Source organism: Procambarus clarkii, chromosome 40, assembly GCF_040958095.1.
Source record: "Procambarus clarkii isolate CNS0578487 chromosome 40, FALCON_Pclarkii_2.0, whole genome shotgun sequence".
In the NCBI taxonomy this organism is placed as follows: domain Eukaryota; kingdom Metazoa; phylum Arthropoda; class Malacostraca; order Decapoda; family Cambaridae; genus Procambarus; species Procambarus clarkii.
In genome coordinates, this window is record NC_091189.1 from 22440775 (window position 1) to 22463281 (window position 22507).

The 22507-nt window shown below is 39.4% G+C and overlaps 1 protein-coding gene across 16 annotated transcripts in view; it reads right to left on the reverse strand.

Moving 5' to 3' along the window:
• Positions 1 to 22507, reverse strand: part of LOC123757975 (tyrosine-protein kinase Src64B) — a 322311-nt gene that overhangs the window by 59116 nt on the left and 240688 nt on the right. The window contains exons 1-2 of one of the 16 annotated variants that reach the window (XM_045742039.2): positions 5910 to 7267; positions 165 to 206 (exon numbers count right to left, since the gene is read on the reverse strand). The exons of the other annotated variants lie outside the window; for them this stretch is intronic. Of the exons in view, the coding sequence (XP_045597995.1) occupies positions 165 to 206; positions 5910 to 5976 (109 nt within the window). The 5' untranslated portion in view covers positions 5977 to 7267. Of the gene's footprint in view, positions 1 to 164; positions 207 to 5909; positions 7268 to 22507 lie in introns of those variants that run through there. 16 annotated transcript variants of the gene reach the window in all.

The following is a 22507-nucleotide window of genomic DNA, read 5'->3' on the forward strand; positions in this document are numbered from 1 at the left end:
TATGTTAAGATATTTGATTAGTATAGTACAGTAGTTATGTTCATTTAGTTCCAACAACCAGTGAGAGGAAAAAACAGATGAAGAAAGTTCAAAACAAAAACCAAAGCATAGCAAAAGCAAGCAAACTCTACAGCAATTGCACAATCTCAAACACCACAACATACCTGGTGTATTGGATCTGGGTGTCCAGCGATGAGAACACCTAACTGTACCATTCACGAACATCAAACAAAAATTGATATAAAAGAATATAGTATAAATCAAATAAGAAAAGAAGTGTTGATTATGCCATCCTAAATAATATGTAAAATGAGAAGGAAATCTTTCAGCATGCAAAAAAACTACAAAATATATATAATGTATACTGTATATCAAATTTTTTTGCTAATTTAAACATCTATTACAATGAAAATGTTGGCTTAGTTGCTACACTAGCTCTTAACACAATAGTTATAAGTAACATCTGACAAAAGGAAATAGAGCAACACTAAGTGAAATGAAATGCCTTTTTCTGAGTGGCACCTCGGTAGTTTCCCTAGTCTTAAGCACTAGACTAGTCTAGGTCATCGATAATCTGCCAGGCTCCGTGTGACAACAGCCGCTGGGGTACAAGTAATTTTACAGATGATACTGTCCTAGCTATGAATGGGGCAGGGAGCTTAGTCTTGAACACACTGCACCTTATTACACTCCTTTATAACCACTTACTATAACATACACCATTAAAACTATTACTGAAGACTCAAAAATTGCAAAGATTGTTTACAACATTCTGAAAGTTTAGAGCAATTCTTTGTAATTTGAGTCTTCAAGAGCTGTTTAAGAGAAATCTGAATGTTTACACTGAGCTAACTTCCTCATTCATAGCTGAGAAAAAACTATTTGCAATGATAAAATATTCTCTCTTTGGGGCTTGAGTCATTCAGAGCCTGGTAGTCTGTCATGCCCTAGTGTGCAAGGCTAAGGAAGCAACCACGATTACCTGTCTACGAAAAATGAAATTGAACAGCATGATCATCATACTACCCATATACAGTTTTTATTGAATCGAGTCTCATCAAACTCATATTTCATTGTGATCATTTATATGTTTCCTTCCAGGTATTAAAGTACTTACTCTTATTGTACAATGAAATCACAAGAATGTACAGTATTATGGTATATCTATGAGAGAAAATTGAAGCCATATGATGGGAGTTCAGGGATGCTAGTTTGATCCCATCATACAGCTACAATATTTTCTCACTTACTTTACTGTAATTACCACTTGGTAATTATATCTTTCTTCAGAAGAGACCTTTCTTGAGAGGTCATTCTCATTTGAGCCTGGAGTCATGACGTTAGAGTACTCCCCAAGGATGTTAAATAGATACGTTTGGCATGACACTGATACTTTTGTCTATCGTCTCTACAACACCACCAGGGCATCCCATTACTTAGAACTCCTGTTACTTGTAGCTTTCTTAACAGCAGAGTACACTCAAAACTATTTCATGCAAGACACTGAGTTTCACCCAAACCAGTAAATTAACATTTCTAAGGAAAGAAGGCAACAGGCAAACTGTAACACTAAATCTCTTCTACACTTTCTTCAAATCTCTTGAAACACATTTTTAGCACTTTAATTTCCTAGTAAAATAAATTCATCAATATATTATTTATGTTAACTATATAATAAATGCAATATACAATAATTTAATGCAAAAAATATTGTACTGTATTTTCTAATTAAATTTAATAACTTTTTAATTACATAAAATGTATTAACTTTATTATTTATTAAATGTAACAAAATTATAGCAACCTATCATAAGTCTTTTTCCTCAAAATTTACATTATTACACGGCAGTGAGGAGAGAGGCAGAAAGAAATTTTGAAAAAGGGATTGCAGACAAATGTAAAACAGAACCAGGTCTATTTTATAAATTCATAAACAACAAATTGCAGGTAAAGGATAATATTCAGAGGTTGAAAATGGGAAATAGATTCACGGAAAATGAAAATGAAATGTGTGAAACATTAAACAAAAAGTTCCAAAGTGTGTTTGTACAAAATGAAATCTTCTGGGAACCAGACACAATAAAAATTCATTAGAACAATATAGAGCACATAGAGGTGTCTAGAGACGAAGTGGAAAAAAATGCTCAAGGAGCTAAGTAAGAACAAAGCAGTTGGTCCAGATGGAGTTTCATCATGGGTTCCGAGAGAATGTGCACCTGAGCTCAGCATTCCACTTCAACTGATTTTTCAGGCATCCCTGTTTACAGAAGTTGTAGCTGATGTGTGGAAAAAGGCTAACATAGTTCCAATCTACAAAAGTGGAAGCAGGGAAGACCCCCTTAATTATAGACCTGTATCATTGACAAGTGTAATAGTCAAAATATTGGAAAAAATAATTAAAACTAAATGGGTAAAACACCTGGAGAAATAAGGAAAGAGAGGGAGGGTAGGGGAGGAGGTGGAGTGTCCCTACTCATGAGAAAGGAATGGAGGAGGAGGAGATGGAGATGGTTATCCCAGGCTCTGAAGAGTTTAGAGACTACATAACAGGCGCCATGACGATGGGAGGACCAAGAGTAGTAGTAGCAGTGATATATAACCCCCCACCAAACGACAGAAGACCCAAGCAAGAGTATGGCAGAAATAACAAGGCAGTTAATAATATAATTGAGAGGGCAGCCTCTGCTGCCTGTAGAATTCGATCCCATCTGCTCATCATGGATGACTTCAATCACGGAAGGATAGACTGGAAGAACAAGGATCCGCATGGAGAGGAGGAAACATGGAGAGCTAAACTACTGGAGGTGGCAACAAGAAACTTTTTAAGCCAACATGTCAGGGAACCCACAAGAGTTAGGGGTAACGATGAACCAGCGAGACTCGACCTAGTATTCACTCTGAATGACTCCGAAAAAAGGAAATTGACTGCGAGGCCCCAGTAGGAAGGAGCGATAACAGTGTACTGACATTTGAGTATCTGGTCAAAGAAGGGTTAAAGTACTCGAGAAAGGGAACTGAAAGCAAATGGCTAGCATTACGTAAGGGAAACTATGAGATGAGAAATTTCCTAACGGATATAACACGGGAAACAGAACTAAGTGTCAGACGGCCCAAGACATGATGGAATACATCACACAGAAATGTAAGGAGGCAGCAGAAAAGTTTATCCCGGCCCAAAAGGTAAAAAATTAAATGCAGATGAGAAACCCCTGGTTAAATCAGAGATGTAAGCTAGCTAAGCAAGTAAGTAAAAGAGCATGGAGAAAATATAGAAATAACAGGACACCTGAGAGCAGAGAAGGATATCAGAGAGCCAGGAATGAATACGTCAGGGTAAGAAGAGAGGAAGAAGGGCAATATGAAAACGACATAGCAAGCAAGGCTAAGACTCACCCCAAATTGCTACACAGCCACATCAGGAGAAAGACAACAGTGAAGGAACAGGTAATGAAACTGAGGATAGGGGCAGACAGATTCACTACAAACGACAAAGAAGTGTGCGAGGAACTCAATAGGAAATTCCAGGAAGTCTTCACATTGCAGCAAGGAGAAGTTCCAGAGATAACAGAAGGAATAGTTAACCAGGCACCACTAGAGGAATTTGAGATTACCAGTGGGGATGTAAGGAAGCTTTTGCTAGAGTTGGATGTGACAAAGGCTATAGGCCCAGATGGAATATCGCCATTGATACTAAAGGAAGGAGCAGAAGCACTGTGCCTGCCACTCTCCATGGTGTATAACAAATTCCTGGTAACAGGTGAACTGCCAAAAATTTGGAAGACGGCAAACATAGTCCTGATAAACAAAAAGGGGGAAAGACAGAGGCACTGAATTTCAGGCCAGTGTCCCTAACTTGCATACCATGCAAGTTATTGGAGAAAATTGTGCGAAAAAAGCTATTGGAACATCTGCAAGCAAGCATTGGAACATCTGCATGGCAAGTCATGCCTCACAGGATTAATTGAATTCTACGATCAGGCAACAAGCAACAGATAAGAAAGAGAGGGGTGGGCAGACTGCATATTTTTAGATTGCCAGAAAGCCTTTGACACAGTTCCACACCAGAGACTAGTGCGAAAGCTAGAGATGCAGGCAGGAGTGAAAGGGAAGGTACTCCATTTGATAAGGGAGTACCTAAGTAACAGAAGACAGCGAGTCACTGTGAGGGGTGAGGTCTCAGATTGGCGAGACGTCACCAGTGGAGTCCCGCAGGGTTCAGTCCTCGGACCCATACTGTTTTTTATATATGTAAATGATCTTCCAGATGGTATAGAATCATTCCCCTCATTGTTTACTGATGATGCAAAAATTATGAGGATTAAGATGGAGGAAGATAGTATGAGGCTACAAGATGACCTAGAAAGACTGAATGAATGGTCCAACAAATGGCTACTAAGGTTTAACCCGAGTAAATGCAAGGTAATGAAACTTGGCAGTGGAAACAGGAGGCCAGACACAGGATACCGAATGGGGGAGAAAGTCCTTCATGAAACGGACAGAGAGAAAGATCTGAGAGTTGATATCACACCAAATCTGTCTCCTGAAGTCCACATCAAAAGAATAACATCTGCAGCGTATGCGAGGCTGGCTAACATCAGAACTGTCTTCAGGAACCTATGTAAGGAATCATTCAGAACCTTGTATACCACATATGTAAGACCAATCCTGGAGTATGCAGCCCAGCATGGAGCCCGTACCTTATCAAGCACAAGGCAAAGCTTGAAAAAGTTCAGAAGTATGCCACTAGGCTAGTCCCAGTAATAAGAGGCATGAGTTACGAGGAAAGGCTGTGGGAAATGCACCTCACAACACTTGAAGACAGAAGAGTAAGGGGAGACATGATCACCACCTACAAAATTCTCAAGAGGAATTGACAGGGTAGATAAAGATAAACTATTTATCATGGGTAGTACGCAAACAAGGGGACACAGGTGGAAACTGAATACCCAAATGAGCCACAGGGACTTTAGAAAGAACTCTTTCAGTGTCAGAGTAATTAACAGATGGAATGCATTAGGCAGTAATGTGGTGGAGGCTGACTCCTTACACAGTTTCAAATGTAGTTATGATAGAGCCCAGTAGGCTCAGGAATCTGTATACCAGTTGATTGACAGGTGAGAGGCAGGACCAAAGAGCCAGAGCTCAACCCCCGCAAGCACAACTAGGTGAATACAACTAGGTGAGCGCACACATTAGGTAGAAGTGTAAACTATCACCCACAAATATTATGTAGCAGTGGAAACTAACACCCAGCCACCTGCTAAATAGTACTGTAATTTGTCTGTAATTTACATGTATGTGCTATGATATAAAGAGTCAATGCTTATCAGACAACCAATGGGGAAAAACAATTAATTATCAGTAGTAACACAGAGGTTGATATTTGTTGTTAAAAGTCTATGAAGTATATGCTGATAACTAGAGATCATTGAAGCTAGACTGACCCTACAAGAAGTCACACATTGTTCAGTTTAGAACTAAAAACTAAGCTTGTTAATTAATATCTTTCATAAATGATTTATTGCTTTCTCTCATTCAAGTCCTTAAACTGTCATACTGTATTGGGGAAAATACATATGTGCTGTCATATACTGTACTGTTTATTATTATGTACTGATGTTTATCCACTTCATTATTCTAAATAAATTTTTCCATTAACATGTTTGTGATCAGACTGCTGAGGTTATGCTCGAATTTACAAGATATGAGAAAATACTGAAGCCGTACAATAGAACAAAACCACATCCCTCGACTCCTCAGGAAAATGCAAGACGATATTTATGTTTCTAATGCTTAATAAGATTACATTTTTTTAGAAAAATGCACATACTGTACAAAAATACCAGTTGGAAATATATATATTTGCTTCAGTGTAGCATGACATATGCATGAAATCTAAGAAGATTTACCCTTTGAAGAAGCAGCATGATGATCAGAAGTAAACGCAAACTCCTGGTAATCAGCCAAGCGCAGCATGCAGCTAGCAGCTTCCAGATATGTATGGTATCACTGCTCATTGTGGCAGATATACTCAATGCATTCATTGCTGACGTTCATAGTAGTTGAACTATTTCAGTATGTTAAGAGAAATATGAAATGGATATAATATCATACAGCCTTTGTAATGAATAGGAAAAATTAAGCCCATTACACACATTTCATATTATAAGGTACGTACAGTCTTGATACGTTTCATCTAAAATTGGACACAAAAATACTTCCAAAAATGAAAGGCTTAGACCAGGATTAATTGGCATTTGTGTGTTCACCTACAACATCTGTACTACAGATCTTCTCGCAACATGACAGCTTAGCCTGTACAGTATTTTACTAATCACCTTACTAGGTTGCAAACTTCACAACCCACGATTATTACTGTTACAGACAACCTCGTAGTGTTTCAGAACTCTAACAGTTTAATAAATGCAAACTAAGCAGCCATGATTGAGGAAAGATGTACAGGTCTCTTAAAAGGACACAGATGCTCGGTGAATCCCAGCCTTGAAATCTACACTCCCGCTTCCTAATATACACAAAATTAGTGCATTCAGGTAAGGACAGTTTATACACACAGAGTAATGTAGTGGTCAATGTGGATAACATTACACTACAAATCAGCATCTTATTGCTTTTATCATCTTGATGCTTATATCAGCATCTTCAGCATCTTATTGCTTTTGTTATATTGTGTGCTCTACTTCATCTTACTTTTGGAACAACTAGATAACACATCAGTGTACACCAAATAAGCATACAGAATGGCACCATACTATAAATACTGAAATCTTCATATTAAATACTGGTATTCAAATTTAACAAATCCTCAATGACAAATTACGAAGCTGCCTCTTTTCTTGTCACCGATGGACTTAATAAAGTACAGTACAGTACAGTACTATTTTACACATACAGTACAATATAATTTCATATACTGTACTGTCATGTTATTATCTAAAACAGCTTTCCTTTCCAAGTCACAACCTGCTTCAAAATGCAACATTTCTTTGAGTGAAGCCTGCTCTAAAAATAAGCAAATTAATAGCCAGAAAACAAAACAAGGAGAACGTGAAAGTTTTCTAGAAGATGGAACGGAATAAAAAAAAGGTGACTGCAGAAATACATCACATTGCATGATTTAACTACAATGTTATTCAAATTGTAGTTGAGCATTAAAATAACACAATGCAATCTCTCTCTCTCTCTGTGCCTTTACATGTCTCAAGTTTCTCAAATTGCTGACAGATTAGTCCAGTACAATTAAAAGTTAACTTCCACCCTAGAATATTCATAAAGATGACCAAACCACACAGCAGAAAATGGAGAAACGACAATGTTTCAGTCAGTCCTGGATCATTATCAAGTCGTGTGATGATGGACCATCATCACACTACTCGATAATGGTTGTAAACAGACCAAAATGTCCTCATTTCCCCATTTTCTGCTGTGTGGTTTGGTCATCTTTATGAATATTCTAGAGTGGAAGTTAACTTTTAATTGTACTGGACTAATCTGTCCATTTTCTGATGTGTAATTTGATCATCATATCTTCAGCCACATCATTGTGACATCTGTATGTTCATTAACTCTTCATTAATAACTACTGTGCTTACCAAATCCTGTGCACCTTTTCAAAATTTTCATTTTATTTACCTAACCTCAGTAAATGCCATAAAACACTATTGTAAATATAGAAACCTCACAATTTACAATTTTATATACAATATCTGGAGAGGGTCTCGGGAGTTCTCCCTGGAAACACAAACCGTAACTGTCCCTATTTTCTGCTTGTTACAACTTGTAATAAAGTTGTTACATCTTAGCTTAATGCGTTTATGATGTATTATAACATTGTTACAACTTGTTATATTGGTTGTTATAACTTGTTAGGAGGTGTTAAAACTTGTTCGAACCTTGTAGCAATGTCGTATTTTCATTGTGTGTTTGGCGGGCTTCTACTTCCCGAGCTCTGTGATAACTTGGTCCAACAGTCTGCTTCTTGTAGCTGCCTGCAGGCCCACATATCCACGACAGCCTGGTTGGTCTGGTACTTCTTGCAAGACCTTATTTAATTGGTTTTTGAAGTAGTTCACTTTTGTTCTGGCAATATTTCTAATGCTTGCTGGGAAGGTGTTGATCAGCCAAGGACCCCTGATGTTCAGTGTTCTCTGATTGTGCTTATTGCACCTCTACTACTCACTGGTTTTATCCTGCATTTCCTTCTGTATCTTTCGCTCCAGTATATTGTTATTCTATTGTGCAAATTTGGGACCTGGCCTTCCAGTATCTTCCATGTACAATGGAACCTCAGGTTTCGAATGCCCCACTTTTCAAAATTTTCGGTTCTTGAGCTCAATTTCTTAAAAAAATTTGACTCTGTATTCAAGGTTTGCCTCAGTGCTCAAGTTTGTCGACACACTGTTTGTTGAGTTTGAGTTTGTTGATAACTGTAATTACACTTAGGTAATTACACGTATGGGCTGACCGAGCACGTGGCGCACTTTAGTTTACCATTGTCTCCCACCCAGTGACGACCACACTTGAATTCTTTGTAGAGATTTTCATTTTTTCTGCTTTTTTGGTTTCTGAACGTAAAAGTTCTTATTATATATTACGCCATGGGTTCCAAGAAAGACAGTGGTAAACTTCAACCTAAGAAAATAGTTGTGAGGATGACGATAGAGGAAAAACAAGAGATCATTCATAGTAAGACAATGTGATGTCTCACTACAGACAAGTGTTAAAACATAGGGGAAAACGAATGTCTATAGACAGATTCTTAGTAAGACAAGCAAGCAGTGAGCCACAATCAGGTTCTAGTGGTATACCTGCAGAACATAGGAGAGAGAGAGAGTACTCCATATATGTCATCACTGCTGTTATAATGGAAGAGGACTTCCCTTCCAAACACTAACACCTTTCTTCCTCCACTCTGCCTCACCGTCTTCAATACGCCACCAAGAGGAGTCAATGAAGGAAGATACACTTGTACATACTGTAGTACAAAATATAAGTAATGGTATGTTTAAAATCTATTTTTAAGTTAATATTTTTGGGAGTGTGGAACGGATTAATTCAATTTTCATTATTTTTTATGGGAAAATTCATTTCGGTTTTCAAATTTTCGGTTTTGAACCGTCTCTGGTAACGGATTAAATTAGAAAATGAAGGTACCACTGTATATACTACTTGATACCTCTCTTGTCTACTTTGCAGAACGTACATTTTGAGAGTTTTGAGACAGTCCCAGTAATTTAGATGCTTTATCGTTTCTATGCGTGCCGTATATGTTCTCTGTATTCCCTCAAATTCAGAGATCTCTCCTGTGTTTCGTTTAAGTTCCACATTTCCACCATACCTAAGTACCTAGAACTATCACTGTTAAACATCATGTTATTTTCCATTGCCTATTTCCTAAATATTAGTCAACACACACAATATACTTTTCACTATAAAGTATTGGCATTTTCTTCTCTCCAATCATATAAGTTTCCATAAAATCTCTGCCAGTCTCAACAGATCTCAGGGTGGTTCCAAACTTCCATTTTATCCTTTCAGTAAATCAATACTGTATTGCATAGTTATTGAATAAACTATCAGCCATCTATTTAAATTCAACCCATATGATTGTCTAATTACAGTTCAGTCTTATCCTAAACAAATAAAAGCCAATCAATCAATTCTGCACAACATTTTGAATAAACATATTGAACTTAATTTAAATTTCCCCAAACTATTATCATGCCAAAGTTTGCAGCAGCTATGAGCAGCTTCCACACCCACTATTAATATGTACAGAATTCTACAGTTGTGAATTGAGCTAAATAATAACATGTATGCAGAGAATAAGCCACAGTAATGTGGCTGAAACAAATAACCCTTCCAACACAGATTGAAAAGAAAGTGACGACTTTATGGTCCATCCTAGCCCCTTATCAAGTCATGATGTCATCACTTTTTACATCATGTATGTAGGTCGGTTTACTGTATTAATTAACATCTATATTTCCATCTGTGATATACAATAATGCTAATTTCATAATTGTATACCTCAGTAATTACTATACAAGTCTTTTACTGGCTTTCAGGACCATGATAAGTCAAAGCTCAATACCTGGCTACGAGGGACAATCCATTGCTCAGTACAATACTATAGTTGGGAAATGATTCTGATAGCATCTTACCATCATTTTGATGATAATTAAAAAAGGTACATGTACATTACAAAGAAAAACAAATTAATGAATAAATCATAAAGTTTTCATTCACCATGCATATGTACACAGATATATATAGATATATATATAAACAATGATACTAAGCATAAGAACAGAAAGCAAGAATATTCAATATACAGTACTGCAGACACAAAGTATCAATATTCATTAACAGATTATCTGTGACATTTCATTATATTTAGATTCACATTGGGCTTACTGTTTATGATGCATAGAGTTACATCCTGGAGAGTTTGAATCTAGTGTTATGTGCAGAGTATGGGGAATGGATAATGGAAATGTGACTGTAAACTGACTGGGGGCCTTTTGTAGGTGGTTAAAAAAAATAATTTCTTATAATTTACTTGTTGGCAAGTATTTGTTTGGAGTGGTCTGCAACTTGTCCTCAAAATGGTCCAGATCACATCCATGTGGCAGTTATTTCCTACATTTCACAATTGTTAACATTTCAGCTTCCTTATAAAATAACACTTCTTGCTTCCAATGATCAAAATATACTTATCAAAATGATTCACACTTTTCAACTCTAATTATGTAGTTAAACAATTAAACACAACCACAAAATTATAGCCAAAAAAGACTGCAAGGCATGCAAACATGTTAAAATAACATACATGCACACAACACAGCTCACGGCATGATCATGCACAAACAAATATCAAGTCCACACAAGTACGCAAGTACATGAACTTCCTCTCTCTCACACACATACATACAGCAAATCATTAAAATTAATATAATAGAAAATTTAACCCCTTGTCAATTTGACCTTCAGTCTGAAACAACAGTCTGTATTTTGATATTTATATATCAAAATACATTTGATCAAAATGACTTCAAACTGAAAATCATTTAATTATGCGATCAAAATAATTACATTAAATAATAATATATATACTTTCCCTCAAAACTTAAGAGGACAAAATGATTAAAATTGATTTTGTATCAACTGTGGCAAATTGAGGATATACTGTACATATATTTACAGTTTCTATTATGAATGGTGAGCGTATGGTGGGTATGAGCGGGATGAGTGGTGGGGTGTGTGTAAGGGAGGTAGACAGTAATATTTTAGGTAAGGGAGGAAGACAGTAGTAGTGTAGGTAGACAGCAGAAGTGTAGGGAGGGAAAGTAGACAGCAGTAGTGTGTTCCATTCACTCCCAAAGTATGAAGTGTATATCATTAGTGTCTAAATATCCACAAAACTGTGCTCTATCATTTCGTATAGGAAAATGCCCCAAAAAACCAGCGTTGAATGTAATGAAACGCCATTTTCTGGGTGAGCCCCGGAGGTTCCTTGGAGTTATCGAATTGATATACGCTACACTAATTTTGGGCATCAGTCAATGGAGTTCAGCTTACCAAGGACCACGAGCCAGAACCTGGCCCACCCCCCTCAGAGAGGAACAGGGAGCAATGGCTTATGAAAACCCCCATTGTGTTTGGGAGCATTCCATGTCTGCCAATTACACTTAGGTAATTACTTAGGTAATTACCGGGGTTAGGCACCCAGAAAGGTAGGCATAACAAAACAAACCCCACTTGGTAAGAAATTGCACCCAAAGAACTCCCAAAAACAGAGGCAGAACTCCCAAAAACTAAAAAAAAAGCAAGCTAACAAGCAAACGTCATATACCTCCACCACGCTGCTTGTCTGCTCAGCCCTTCTCTAAATCAGGATGGAGAGGGGGGGGATGGGGAGCCCCTGACCCCCTACGCCGGCTACTCACACCTCAGTTCGGAGGCGGAAAACATGAAAAATGTTTTGATGAAAAATGAAAACCACTGACAGGAGGGAGGGAGGGTACCAGGGAGCCTTCAGAGCTAACCCAGAAAATGGCGTTTCATTACATTCAACGCTGTTTTCTTGTGGGGAGCCCCTCCAGCTTCTTGGAGCTACCTAACCAAAGACAAATAAAAGAAGGCCCTGTGCACAGCAACTTAAACATGAGACAACTGGCTGCAACTTGTGACCCAATGCCACACACGAATGTCCTGGACCAGGAATATTGACCAGATAACAGATGGCCAGGACCCTGGTTTGACCTCCAAAACCCCAGTGCCCAAATGTCAGTCCAAGACATGTTTTGCTGCCGTGGCTGCCAACACAGCAGCCAAAGCAGCAAATTTAGGAATGTCATGGGCATGAGGGTAGACCACAAGCTGTTAACAACCCGGCTCCAATAGAAGCCAGACCTGGGACAGAGTGGTTATCCGAAAGGAGGGGCAAGGAATCCAGAGGGTTCAGACGGGACAAGTCCAGAATGAACTGCAGATCTGCACAGTCCCATTTCAGCACTGGAAACGGGCAGAAAACCCACCTAAGGGTCGGGGTCATTTCGACCCCGCCCAAGCGCACCCACTCCAAGATGACCCGACGGAGCGAAGGGGAAGAAGCCAGCCCTGCCAGCCCCGAACCCCCTGAAGGAGGAGCCGCCACCCAATACCACCACAGGCCAGAGGACATGACCTGAAACACCCACAAATCATGGGACCAGGCATGAGCAAACAGCGTGAGCAGTGATGCAAGGACTGTACTCTGAGGAACAGAGCTTTTAACTGTGCTTAGACTCAAAATTTTATATGGTTGACTGTTACTCTTTGTGTTCTGTTCAACAGAAAATTGAGTATTTGTCATCCTACTTTATCAGATATTCCCATTGAATATATTTTGTGTGCTATCACTCCATGATCACATTTATCGGTGGAGATCATTCATTTAATGTTGGAGATGATCCTTGCATAACTCCCCTAGTGACTAATCCTTGCGGAACTTCCTCTAGTGACTGATCCTTGCGGAACCCCCTAGTGACTGATCCTTGCGGAACCCCCTAGTGACTGATCCTTGCAGACCCCCCTAGTGACTGATCCTTGCAGACCCCCCTAGTGACTGATCCTTGCAGACCCCCCTAGTGACTGATCCTTGCAGACCCCCCTAGTGACTGATCCTTGCAGACCCCCCTAGTGACTGATCCTTGCAGACCCCCCTAGTGACTGATCCTTGCAGACCCCCCTAGTGACTGATCCTTGCAGACCCCCCTAGTGACTGATCCTTGCGGAACCCCCTAGTGACTGATCCTTGCAGACCCCCCTAGTGACTGATCCTTGCAGACCCCCCTAGTGACTGATCCTTGCAGACCCCCCTAGTGACTGATCCTTGCAGACCCCCCTAGTGACTGATCCTTGCAGACCCCCCTAGTGACTGATCCTTGCAGACCCCCCTAGTGACTGATCCTTGCAGACCCCCCTAGTGACTGAACCTTGCAGACCCCCCTAGTGACTGATCCTTGCAGACCCCCCTAGTGACTGATCCTTGCGGAACCCCCTAGTGACTGATCCTTGCAGACCCCCCTAGTGACTGATCCTTGCAGACCCCCCTAGTGACTGATCCTTGCAGACCCCCCTAGTGACTGATCCTTGCAGACCCCCCTAGTGACTGATCCTTGCAGACCCCCCTAGTGACTGATCCTTGCAGACCCCCCTAGTGACTGATCCTTGTGGAACCCCCTAGTGACTGATCCTTGCAGACCCCCTAGTGACTGATCCTTGCAGAACCCCCTAGTGACTGAACCTTGCAGAACCCCCTAGTGACTGATCCTTGCAGAACCCCCTAGTGACTGATCCTTGTGGAACTCCCCCAGTGACTGATCCTTGCAGAACCCCCCCCCCATGACTGATTCTAGCAGACTCCCCCCCTTGTGACTGCTCCTTGCGGAACCCCCCCCCCCCCTAGCGACTGATCCTTGCAGAACTCCCCCTAGTTACTGATCCTTGTAGAACTTCCCCCTTGTGGCTAATCCTTGCGGAACTTCCTCTTGTGACTGGTCCCTGTGGAACCCCCCCCCCCTAGTGACTGATCTTTATTGAACTGCCACAGTGTCTGTTCATTATGGAACCCTCTAGTGACTGATCCTTGTTGCCCACAGACAGCATGCCAATGCACTTTGCACCAGGCTCAAACTCCTGGATTTCTTAATTCATCAAGAATTGCAACAAAAACACTATCAAATCTTTTGGAATTAGAGCCCAGATACTGGTGATATCTCTGACATAAAACAGTGGAGATGCCTCCACTTCAAAAAGAAGGTAGTAAAGCAGATGCAAAATAATTGTAGACGAATAGCTCTAACATCACACATCGTAAAAATCTTTGAAAGAGGGCTAAGACTTAAGATCATAAAATACATGGAATCACAGTGTTTACATAACCCTGGACAACATGGGTTCAAAACAAGGCACTCCTGTCTCATATCAGACAGATAAGGATACAAACTATAGTAATGTATCATCTTTTGCAAATAATACTAGGATTTTCATGAGAGTAGACAATAGAGAAGACACAGCAAACCTCTAATCTGATGTTAATCAAGCTTTTCACTGGGCCACAGAAGATAAAATGATGTTCAATGAGGATAAGTTCCAGCTACTGTGCTATGAAAAAATGAAGTATCAAAACAGAAACCACTTATAAAACTGAGTCAAACCACACAATTGAAAGAAAGAGCAATGTAAAAGATTTAGAAGTAATCCTTTTGTAAGGAAGGGGGTCCTTTTTTTTGGAACAATGTGTTAGTGTTGATAACTGGCAGTGAACAGTTGAAACTGTGCTGGGTTGTAAGGAAAAGACATTTGAAATTCCCGCCAGCACAGTGGCTACTTCTACACACACACACACACACACACACACACACACACACACACACACACACACACACAGACAGAAGAGTTAGGGGGGACATGATCACCACATTCAAGATTCTGAAGGGGATTGATAGGGTAGATAAAGACAGTCTATTTAACACAAGGGGAACACGCACAAGGGGACACAGGTGGAAACTGAGTGCCCAAATGAGCCACAGAGATATTAGAAAGAACTTTTTTAGTGTCAGAGTGGTTGACAAATGGAATGCATTAGGAAGTGATGTGGTGGAGGCTGACTCCATACACAGTTTCAAGTGTAGATATGACAGAGCCCCGATAGGCTCAGGAATTACCTGTTGATTGACGGTTGAGAGGCGGGACCAAAGAGCCAGAGCTCAACCCCCGCAAACACAACTAGGTGAGTACAACTAGGTGAGTACACACACACACACACACACACACACACATAGTGCATTATCACAGTGTAATAATGTTCCCCTCTAAAATAATATGAACATCAAGGCAAGGAAGAAAAATAAATTGTCCCAAGTACATTCAGTGAATGGAAAAGATGCTGTAAAAATCAGTGTTAAATGTAGGAAACCCGTTTGGAACTCAATGAGAAATATATAATTAACCTTAAGCTGCTAAGGGGTCCTGAGGAGATTTACACCAATGTGCGCAAGAAAAAATAAATTCTAAAAATTATTTTGTCTTCTAAAAATGTTAATTTGTGTTCCCTGAGCACGGGAAAAATATAAATAAAATCGTAGGTGACATATTTTGGGCGCAATAGACAGAGGAAGTCTGGCAAAAAGTGGCGTTGACGGAGCGGTCGTCAGAGCTGGTCAGCATCACCAGAGCTGACAGGGGGGAATTGCCACAAAGACATTGTCACCTAATTATTTCAAGTGTCTCTGATTTTTTCTTAGTTTTTTTGCAGTAATTTTATTCAATAGTGTGTAGTGTGATATATTTATATAATAAAAGAGGCAAATCATCGCTATACTGTACTCAAATGTATGGCGTGCATATTAGTGACTCAATTATTATGTTCATAAAACAATAAACAAATAGTTTTGCTGTTATTACACTATATACACAGGTTATATATAAGTATCTGCATGTTTTGTTCACCATAACGAACCACTAAGTTGGTATTATGAGTCGAAAAGCAATGAGGAGTGACCGCCACACACCTGCCAGCCACTCGTTGCCACTAACTCCCTCAACAAGCCTCACTCGCCCACTTTCTCCTCCCACCATCCTGTTTTATACTTTATTCACAATATACAGACGTTATATATAAGTATCTACATGTTTTGTTCAACACAACTGTACAACTAAGCTGATATAGTTAGTTCAGGCACTAAGAGTCGTCGCTATACACACAGTCAGCTGGCGGCTCCCTCACTCATTCAAGGTCACATGCACTAAACGTTCTCCCCCAACAATACTGTTTGCAGTGTTATTACACTATATACACATATTATATGAAAGTATCTACATATTGTATGCACCGTAACTGTACACCTAAGCCTGTAGAGTGCCCAAAGAGCATAGTGGCCCACCCTCTATACAGCCAGACAAATCATGCAGACGACGTCACCTCCGTCACCCAAATGGCTCCTCCCAACATAATCCTTTTGCTGTTATTACACTAATACACACATTATATAGAAGTATCTATATTTGTGTTCACCATAGAGAACCACTGAGCTGGTATGGTGAATGTAGACAATAACAGGTGGCCACACAGTCAGTAAACGATGCTATCTCCCTCCGTCCCTCAGCATCACTCCTCCCACAGCGCAAATTATCACAACAATGCTGCTATTATCACGATCCTGGTCATTTTTATCACAGTCAAGGGTCCTCTGTAATACTGTATTGTCATCGCTAAATAATAGCAGTTATATATTTATTTTGACATTTTTCGGCGATGCTGTGGTCACAAGCTGAACTGCAATACTGTTCGCTCATGCTGCGTGCGCCACCCTTGGTTGCTCCAACAGTACTGTGCCTCTCACACCGGAGAATATTGCCCACGATTTTTTAAAAAAAATGGCATCTGTTACAAGAGGTCTGAGGGAACTAATGTGAACCCCGTGTAGCCACGGGCCATTTGAATCGTGCCTGGTACCCTACGGCGTATATATACGCCATGTGCACCGTGGGACATGTTACTCATGGCGTATATATATATGCCATGCGCAGTTTAAGGGTTAAATTGGGGGATAAAATTTGCAAACTACAGTGGGGTTATCTTCTTGAGGTTATCTTGAGATGATTTCGGGGCTTTTTAGTGTCCCCGCGGCCAGTCTTCGACCAGGCCTCCACCCCCAGGAAGCAGCCCGTGACAGCTGACTAACACCCAGGTACCTATTTTACTGCTAGGTAACAGGGGCATAGGGTGAAAGAAACTCTGCCCAATGTTTCTCGCTGGCGCCTGGGATCGAACCCAGGATCACAAGTCCAGCATGCTGTCCGCTCGGCCGACCGGCTCCCTCCCTCCCTCTGGGGCCCTCAACTTACGATGGTAATCCGTTCCCAGAGACGGATCGTAAGTCGAAATATCGTAAGTTGAAGCGATTTTTCCCATAAGAAATAAAGGGAATTGAATTAATCCATTCCGCACCTCCAAAATATTAACTTACAAATACATTTTATACTAAATACAATGTTTTTTCTAACTACAATACAGGACATAAGTTTATCTTACCTTTATGGAGGTCTCTTGATGGCATATGGAAGATGGTGATGGGGGGGGGAGGAGGAGAGGTGTTACTGTTTGGAAGAGGATTCCCCTTCTATTATAACATCAGGCAGTGATGACTTTTCTGGGGTACTCTCTCTTACGTTTTGCCTGCATACCACTAGGACCTGGTTGTGATTCACTGCTTGTTTGTCTCACTAATAACCTTTCCAGAGATTTTTGTTTTTCCATATGTTTTAATTTTTGTCTGTAGTGAGGCATCAGTGTCATTAAAAAGATTAAGGCAACGGCCTACTGCACCGTGATTTGGGTGAGTTGTTTCAGTAAAAGTTTGCAATTCTTCCCATGCTGCACACATTTTCTTAATTAAAGAGGAAGGGACATTCTGTACTGTCTCCTCCTTCCCTGAAAAAATTTCTTCAGCTGTCTCTTGTTGCTGCTCCTTGTGAAGTTCTTCGCGGTCAGTTCTTTGCTGTGTTCTTCCACCAGCTCGCAACATACAACACACAGAACACTATGAATGCTACTTCTTTTTCTAAATTTCTCAAACCATCCTCTGCTCGCCTTAAACTCTTTCGCATTTGCATAACTCGTTCCAGGGGTTTTCTTTAAAAGGTCTTCATGCAATTTTCTTGCCTTTCACAAATGATGGCCTCAAACTCTATCACCCGCTAACTCTTTGTTGTGTATCCAAATTAATAATAACTGTTCAACATCCTCAAGTGTTTGTGTTCTATGTTTCGTGTTTATTGATACGCCTTTGCCACTTTAGTACTCATAATGTCCTTTTTCTTAGCCAGTATGGTGGATATCGTTTGACTGGGATTTGTTGGACTGCCTAGCTAGTTCAACAACCTGCACACCATCTTCATATTTATGAATGATCTCTTGTTTCTGCTCTATGGTCATCCTTACATGGGTTTTCGTATGTTGAGCCTTACCACTGACTTTCCTGAGACTCATGGCGTGATATATAATAATTACTTTAATGTTTAAAATGCAAAAAATCACCACAAAATCGGAATTTCTTATGGGCGCGATCATCACTAAGTGGGCAGCTGTAGTAAACTGAGGCAGGTCGGCCGCGTGACCGGGAACCACACGCTCGGTCGACCCGAACGTGTACCAACAAATATCGTTAGTTGACGACACCATCGTATGTCGAGTCGCATTTTTTTTATTAAATTTACATCGTAACTCGAAATTATCGTAAGTCGGGGCAATCGTAAGTCGAGGTGCCACTGTTTTTGCTGGTGGTTGGACAGAAAACACGTGCCGGTGATTCATTCACTTTGCTGGCGGTGGGGATAAGTAGCAGACCTGCCAATATCAGTGGGACGCTCAGTGGTTTTTCAACAATAAGAATTGTACAATGACAACTTATGCCATTTGTGGTGCTATTCCTAGAATAGTTAGGTGTAAGATATAGGTACAGTATATAAATTGTGTACATGTCCCAGTGGTCGGCTGGCATTAATTTTTGTTGGTGTTCATCCATTCCAGAGAGTGTATTTCTGAACATGTGTTCTGAGTCCTACCATTCATTGTCCATGATACTGGTTTAACTAGTGAGAACCTTGTCTGTTAAAATATCTGCAAATCACAATTAGAGTTGTAAGAAGATTATAAAGTAATGTAGCAACTTTAAGTCCAAGTTTTAGTGAGACCAGTTTTCAAAGTACTGTAACACTTTTCAATGTAATACAGTATATTTTCTGTGAAAATAGTATTTTCATTTGCATAGTTATCTTGTAAAGTAACTTTAAGCTCTAGAAATAAAATTCTTTGTAAAGATAGCAAGTATTATTTTCCCTAGGTGTATACTTTAACCTTGTTTGGCCCTAGGAGTGAGGAGTGTGTTTCGTAAGGATGGGTTTCGATTATCTAGGGTACGGTTTTCTAGTTTATCTACGATTATCTAGTTTGTAGTCTAGGGTAAGGCTTAGAACCTCATGCCCTCCCTTACAATGTCTGAAGACCTTACGTTTAAAGAACACAACAAAGTAGCTGTCACAACTAAGAAAATTACAGCTTGGATAACAAGAACCATTCAAACTAGAGATGCCACACCAAGATTATACTTTTTAGACACGAGTGCTCTAGAGTGGAATATTGTTGCACACTAACAGACCCAATAAAAGCTGGAGAAATTGCTGACCTGCAAAGTGTGCAAAGATTTTTGACTACCTGAATCCATTCAATAAAATATATAAATTATTAGGATCGCTTAAAATTTTTAAAACTGCACTCCCTAGTGCAGGCAAGAGATACATAATAATTTACACTTGGAAATACAGTACTAGAAAGACTTGTTCCAAATCTGCACAAAGAAATAATATGATATGAGAACAGAAGGCACAACAGGATGTGCAAAACAACCCCACTGAAAAACAGAGGTGCAATAGGCACGGCGAGATAAAACTCAATCAACATCAGAGACCCAAGACTTTTCAACACTTTTCCCTGCACATACGGGGCATAACTGGCCGATCTCTCACAATGTCCAAAACAGAACTTGACAAATGCCTTCTAAGGATACCTGATCAACCTAGCTGTGACTCATACATCAGGCTGCAAGTAGCTACATCAAACAGCCTGGTTGACAAGACCAACAACCATGGGGACATTGATCCTCAGAACTGACAGGTAAAAAATAAATAAATTATCGTGCGAGGGGCCCAATGCAGGATAGTTTCTATTTGAGATTTTGCATAGGAGAAAAAGTACTGTATTTTGTATTCCTTTTTATTTTGCCTGTGGCCTTTTGCTCTCTCTCTGCTTCTCTTGGGTTTTATATGATTCTTGCAACTTTAGTTCAATTGTTTGTTTCTCCAAATAGCCTTCTTTGTTGTTCTTGGAATAGAGTGGAGCATTTGAGATGTTCTGTGATTTGTTTTCATCGCTTATAAAGGGAATGCCATTCTCGTTCCAGTTTACATCTTTTTCTCTTTCCCCTTAGTGACTTGCACATATTTCTAGTGTTATTCTGCTAATTTTTCAGGGCACTGGTTTAAGTTTGCATTATCTAGTGGTCTTTCCCAGCATATTTCTGTGAGATCTTGGTTTATTTTTTCCCAGTTAATCCATTTGCTATTACAGTATATTGAATTTGCTGAATTCTTCTCCTCTTGGATTTGAGACTTATTGTACAGGTTATGCCCATGCATATCTGAACTTCACTTAAGTTGTAATCTGAGTAACATGAATTTGTAATCCATTATGTCCCTAATCAATTTGTTATTGTAAAAATCAGATCTAAGGTGTTTTCTAAATAATTCTACTAATTGCTGGTTTAAGGCAAATCTGTCACACATCTGTACAAGGTCATTTATGTGTGAATTAACTTACTCTGCTTCCTGGGATTCTCTGGTATAACTGTATTTGCCACATTTTTTCATTTTAGGTGCCGTAAACTGAAGTCACCAAGTATGATGATGTTTGGGGCAGGGTTTGTGAGGGGGTTTCTAAACAGTATTCCATTTCATTAATTGGCCTTTAAAATGCTAAGGATTTGCATCTGGCAATTTATATACGAAGACAGTCACCACATTTAGAATTTATATTTTTGATTATCAGCACTTTCACCATTTGTGGTGTTTGGCAGCTCACTGCAGATGAGTGTCTTCCATACAGGGGCTGACCCCACCCTGTAGCCTATGTTTTCTATCACATCTGAAAAGATTGAATTCTGGTAACAATATCTCACTGTCATAATTGTTCTTTGTGTGACTGATTCTTGTGTAATATCTCATATGGTGCTTGTACTGTCTTTTTCTATATAATCCCGGGTAATCTCTTGTGTTTATGGACCATAATTCCATTGTTTTGGAAATAGTCTAGTGTTCTGAAATCCTGTTCTCCTCTTAATATACAGTACTATTAATTTTAATGTAAGTTTGTATACATTTTTCCCCAGTTCTATTGAAATTTATCATCTGTATTTTGTATTTTACAGTGTACTGCATACTGTATTTGTAAAACTAAGAACTTAAGAGCAAAGGCAACTATTGAAGGCCTACTGGCCTATGTATGGTGGCTCCTATTTATGTACAACCAGATTTATTCATATGTATGCTCAACCTTCGCTAGGAACAAGTTTATAATTTGTTTCAGAAATTAACAACCCCATTTCTAAACCAATATATACCTAGGAATTTTCTGAACCTACATTTTGAATTTTTGTTAAAGTCTGTGTGTATTTTGTGTTTATATTTAAAACACCTTATTTTGTGTTTATATTTAAAACACCTTATTTTGTGTTTATATTTAAAAACATCTTATTTTGTGTTTATATTTAAAAACGCCTTATTTTGTGTTTATATTTAAAAATGCCTTATTTTGTGTTTATATTTAAAAACACGTTATTTTGTGTTTATATTTAAAAACACCTAATTATTATCTCCTATATTATGCCTTTTCATCCATTAATATACAGTACAGTAGAACCTTGAGTGACGATCACCTCAAATGGCGAGCATTTTGAGTAACGATCACCCAGATCACCGACAATTTCGTCTCGTATGGCGACTGCTCGTTTTAATGACGACAAGACCACATGGTGGGGTCCCGCTGCTTCTCGCACATTCTCGGACGCCTCCGACGATGCAAATAAATTATGTTGTTTTTGTTTAAAGATGCTAATGATGCTGGGATATGACTGGCTAATGACTGCTGAGTTGTTGCATAGCAATGACTTTTTTGTAGAAAAAACAAAAAATTTGAAATACAACAAATGTCAAAAAGGTTCATTCGTTCGGCAGGTAGGCTGCTCCATGTTTCTTATATAAAAAATAAACGAAAATAAAAAAAAAAAGTTGAAACAATTTGAAAAACAGACAAATGCCAATAAAGGTTCGTTCAGTGTTTGTCAGGTAGTTTGCTCCATTATGAGACGTAAATGAAAAATACAAAACA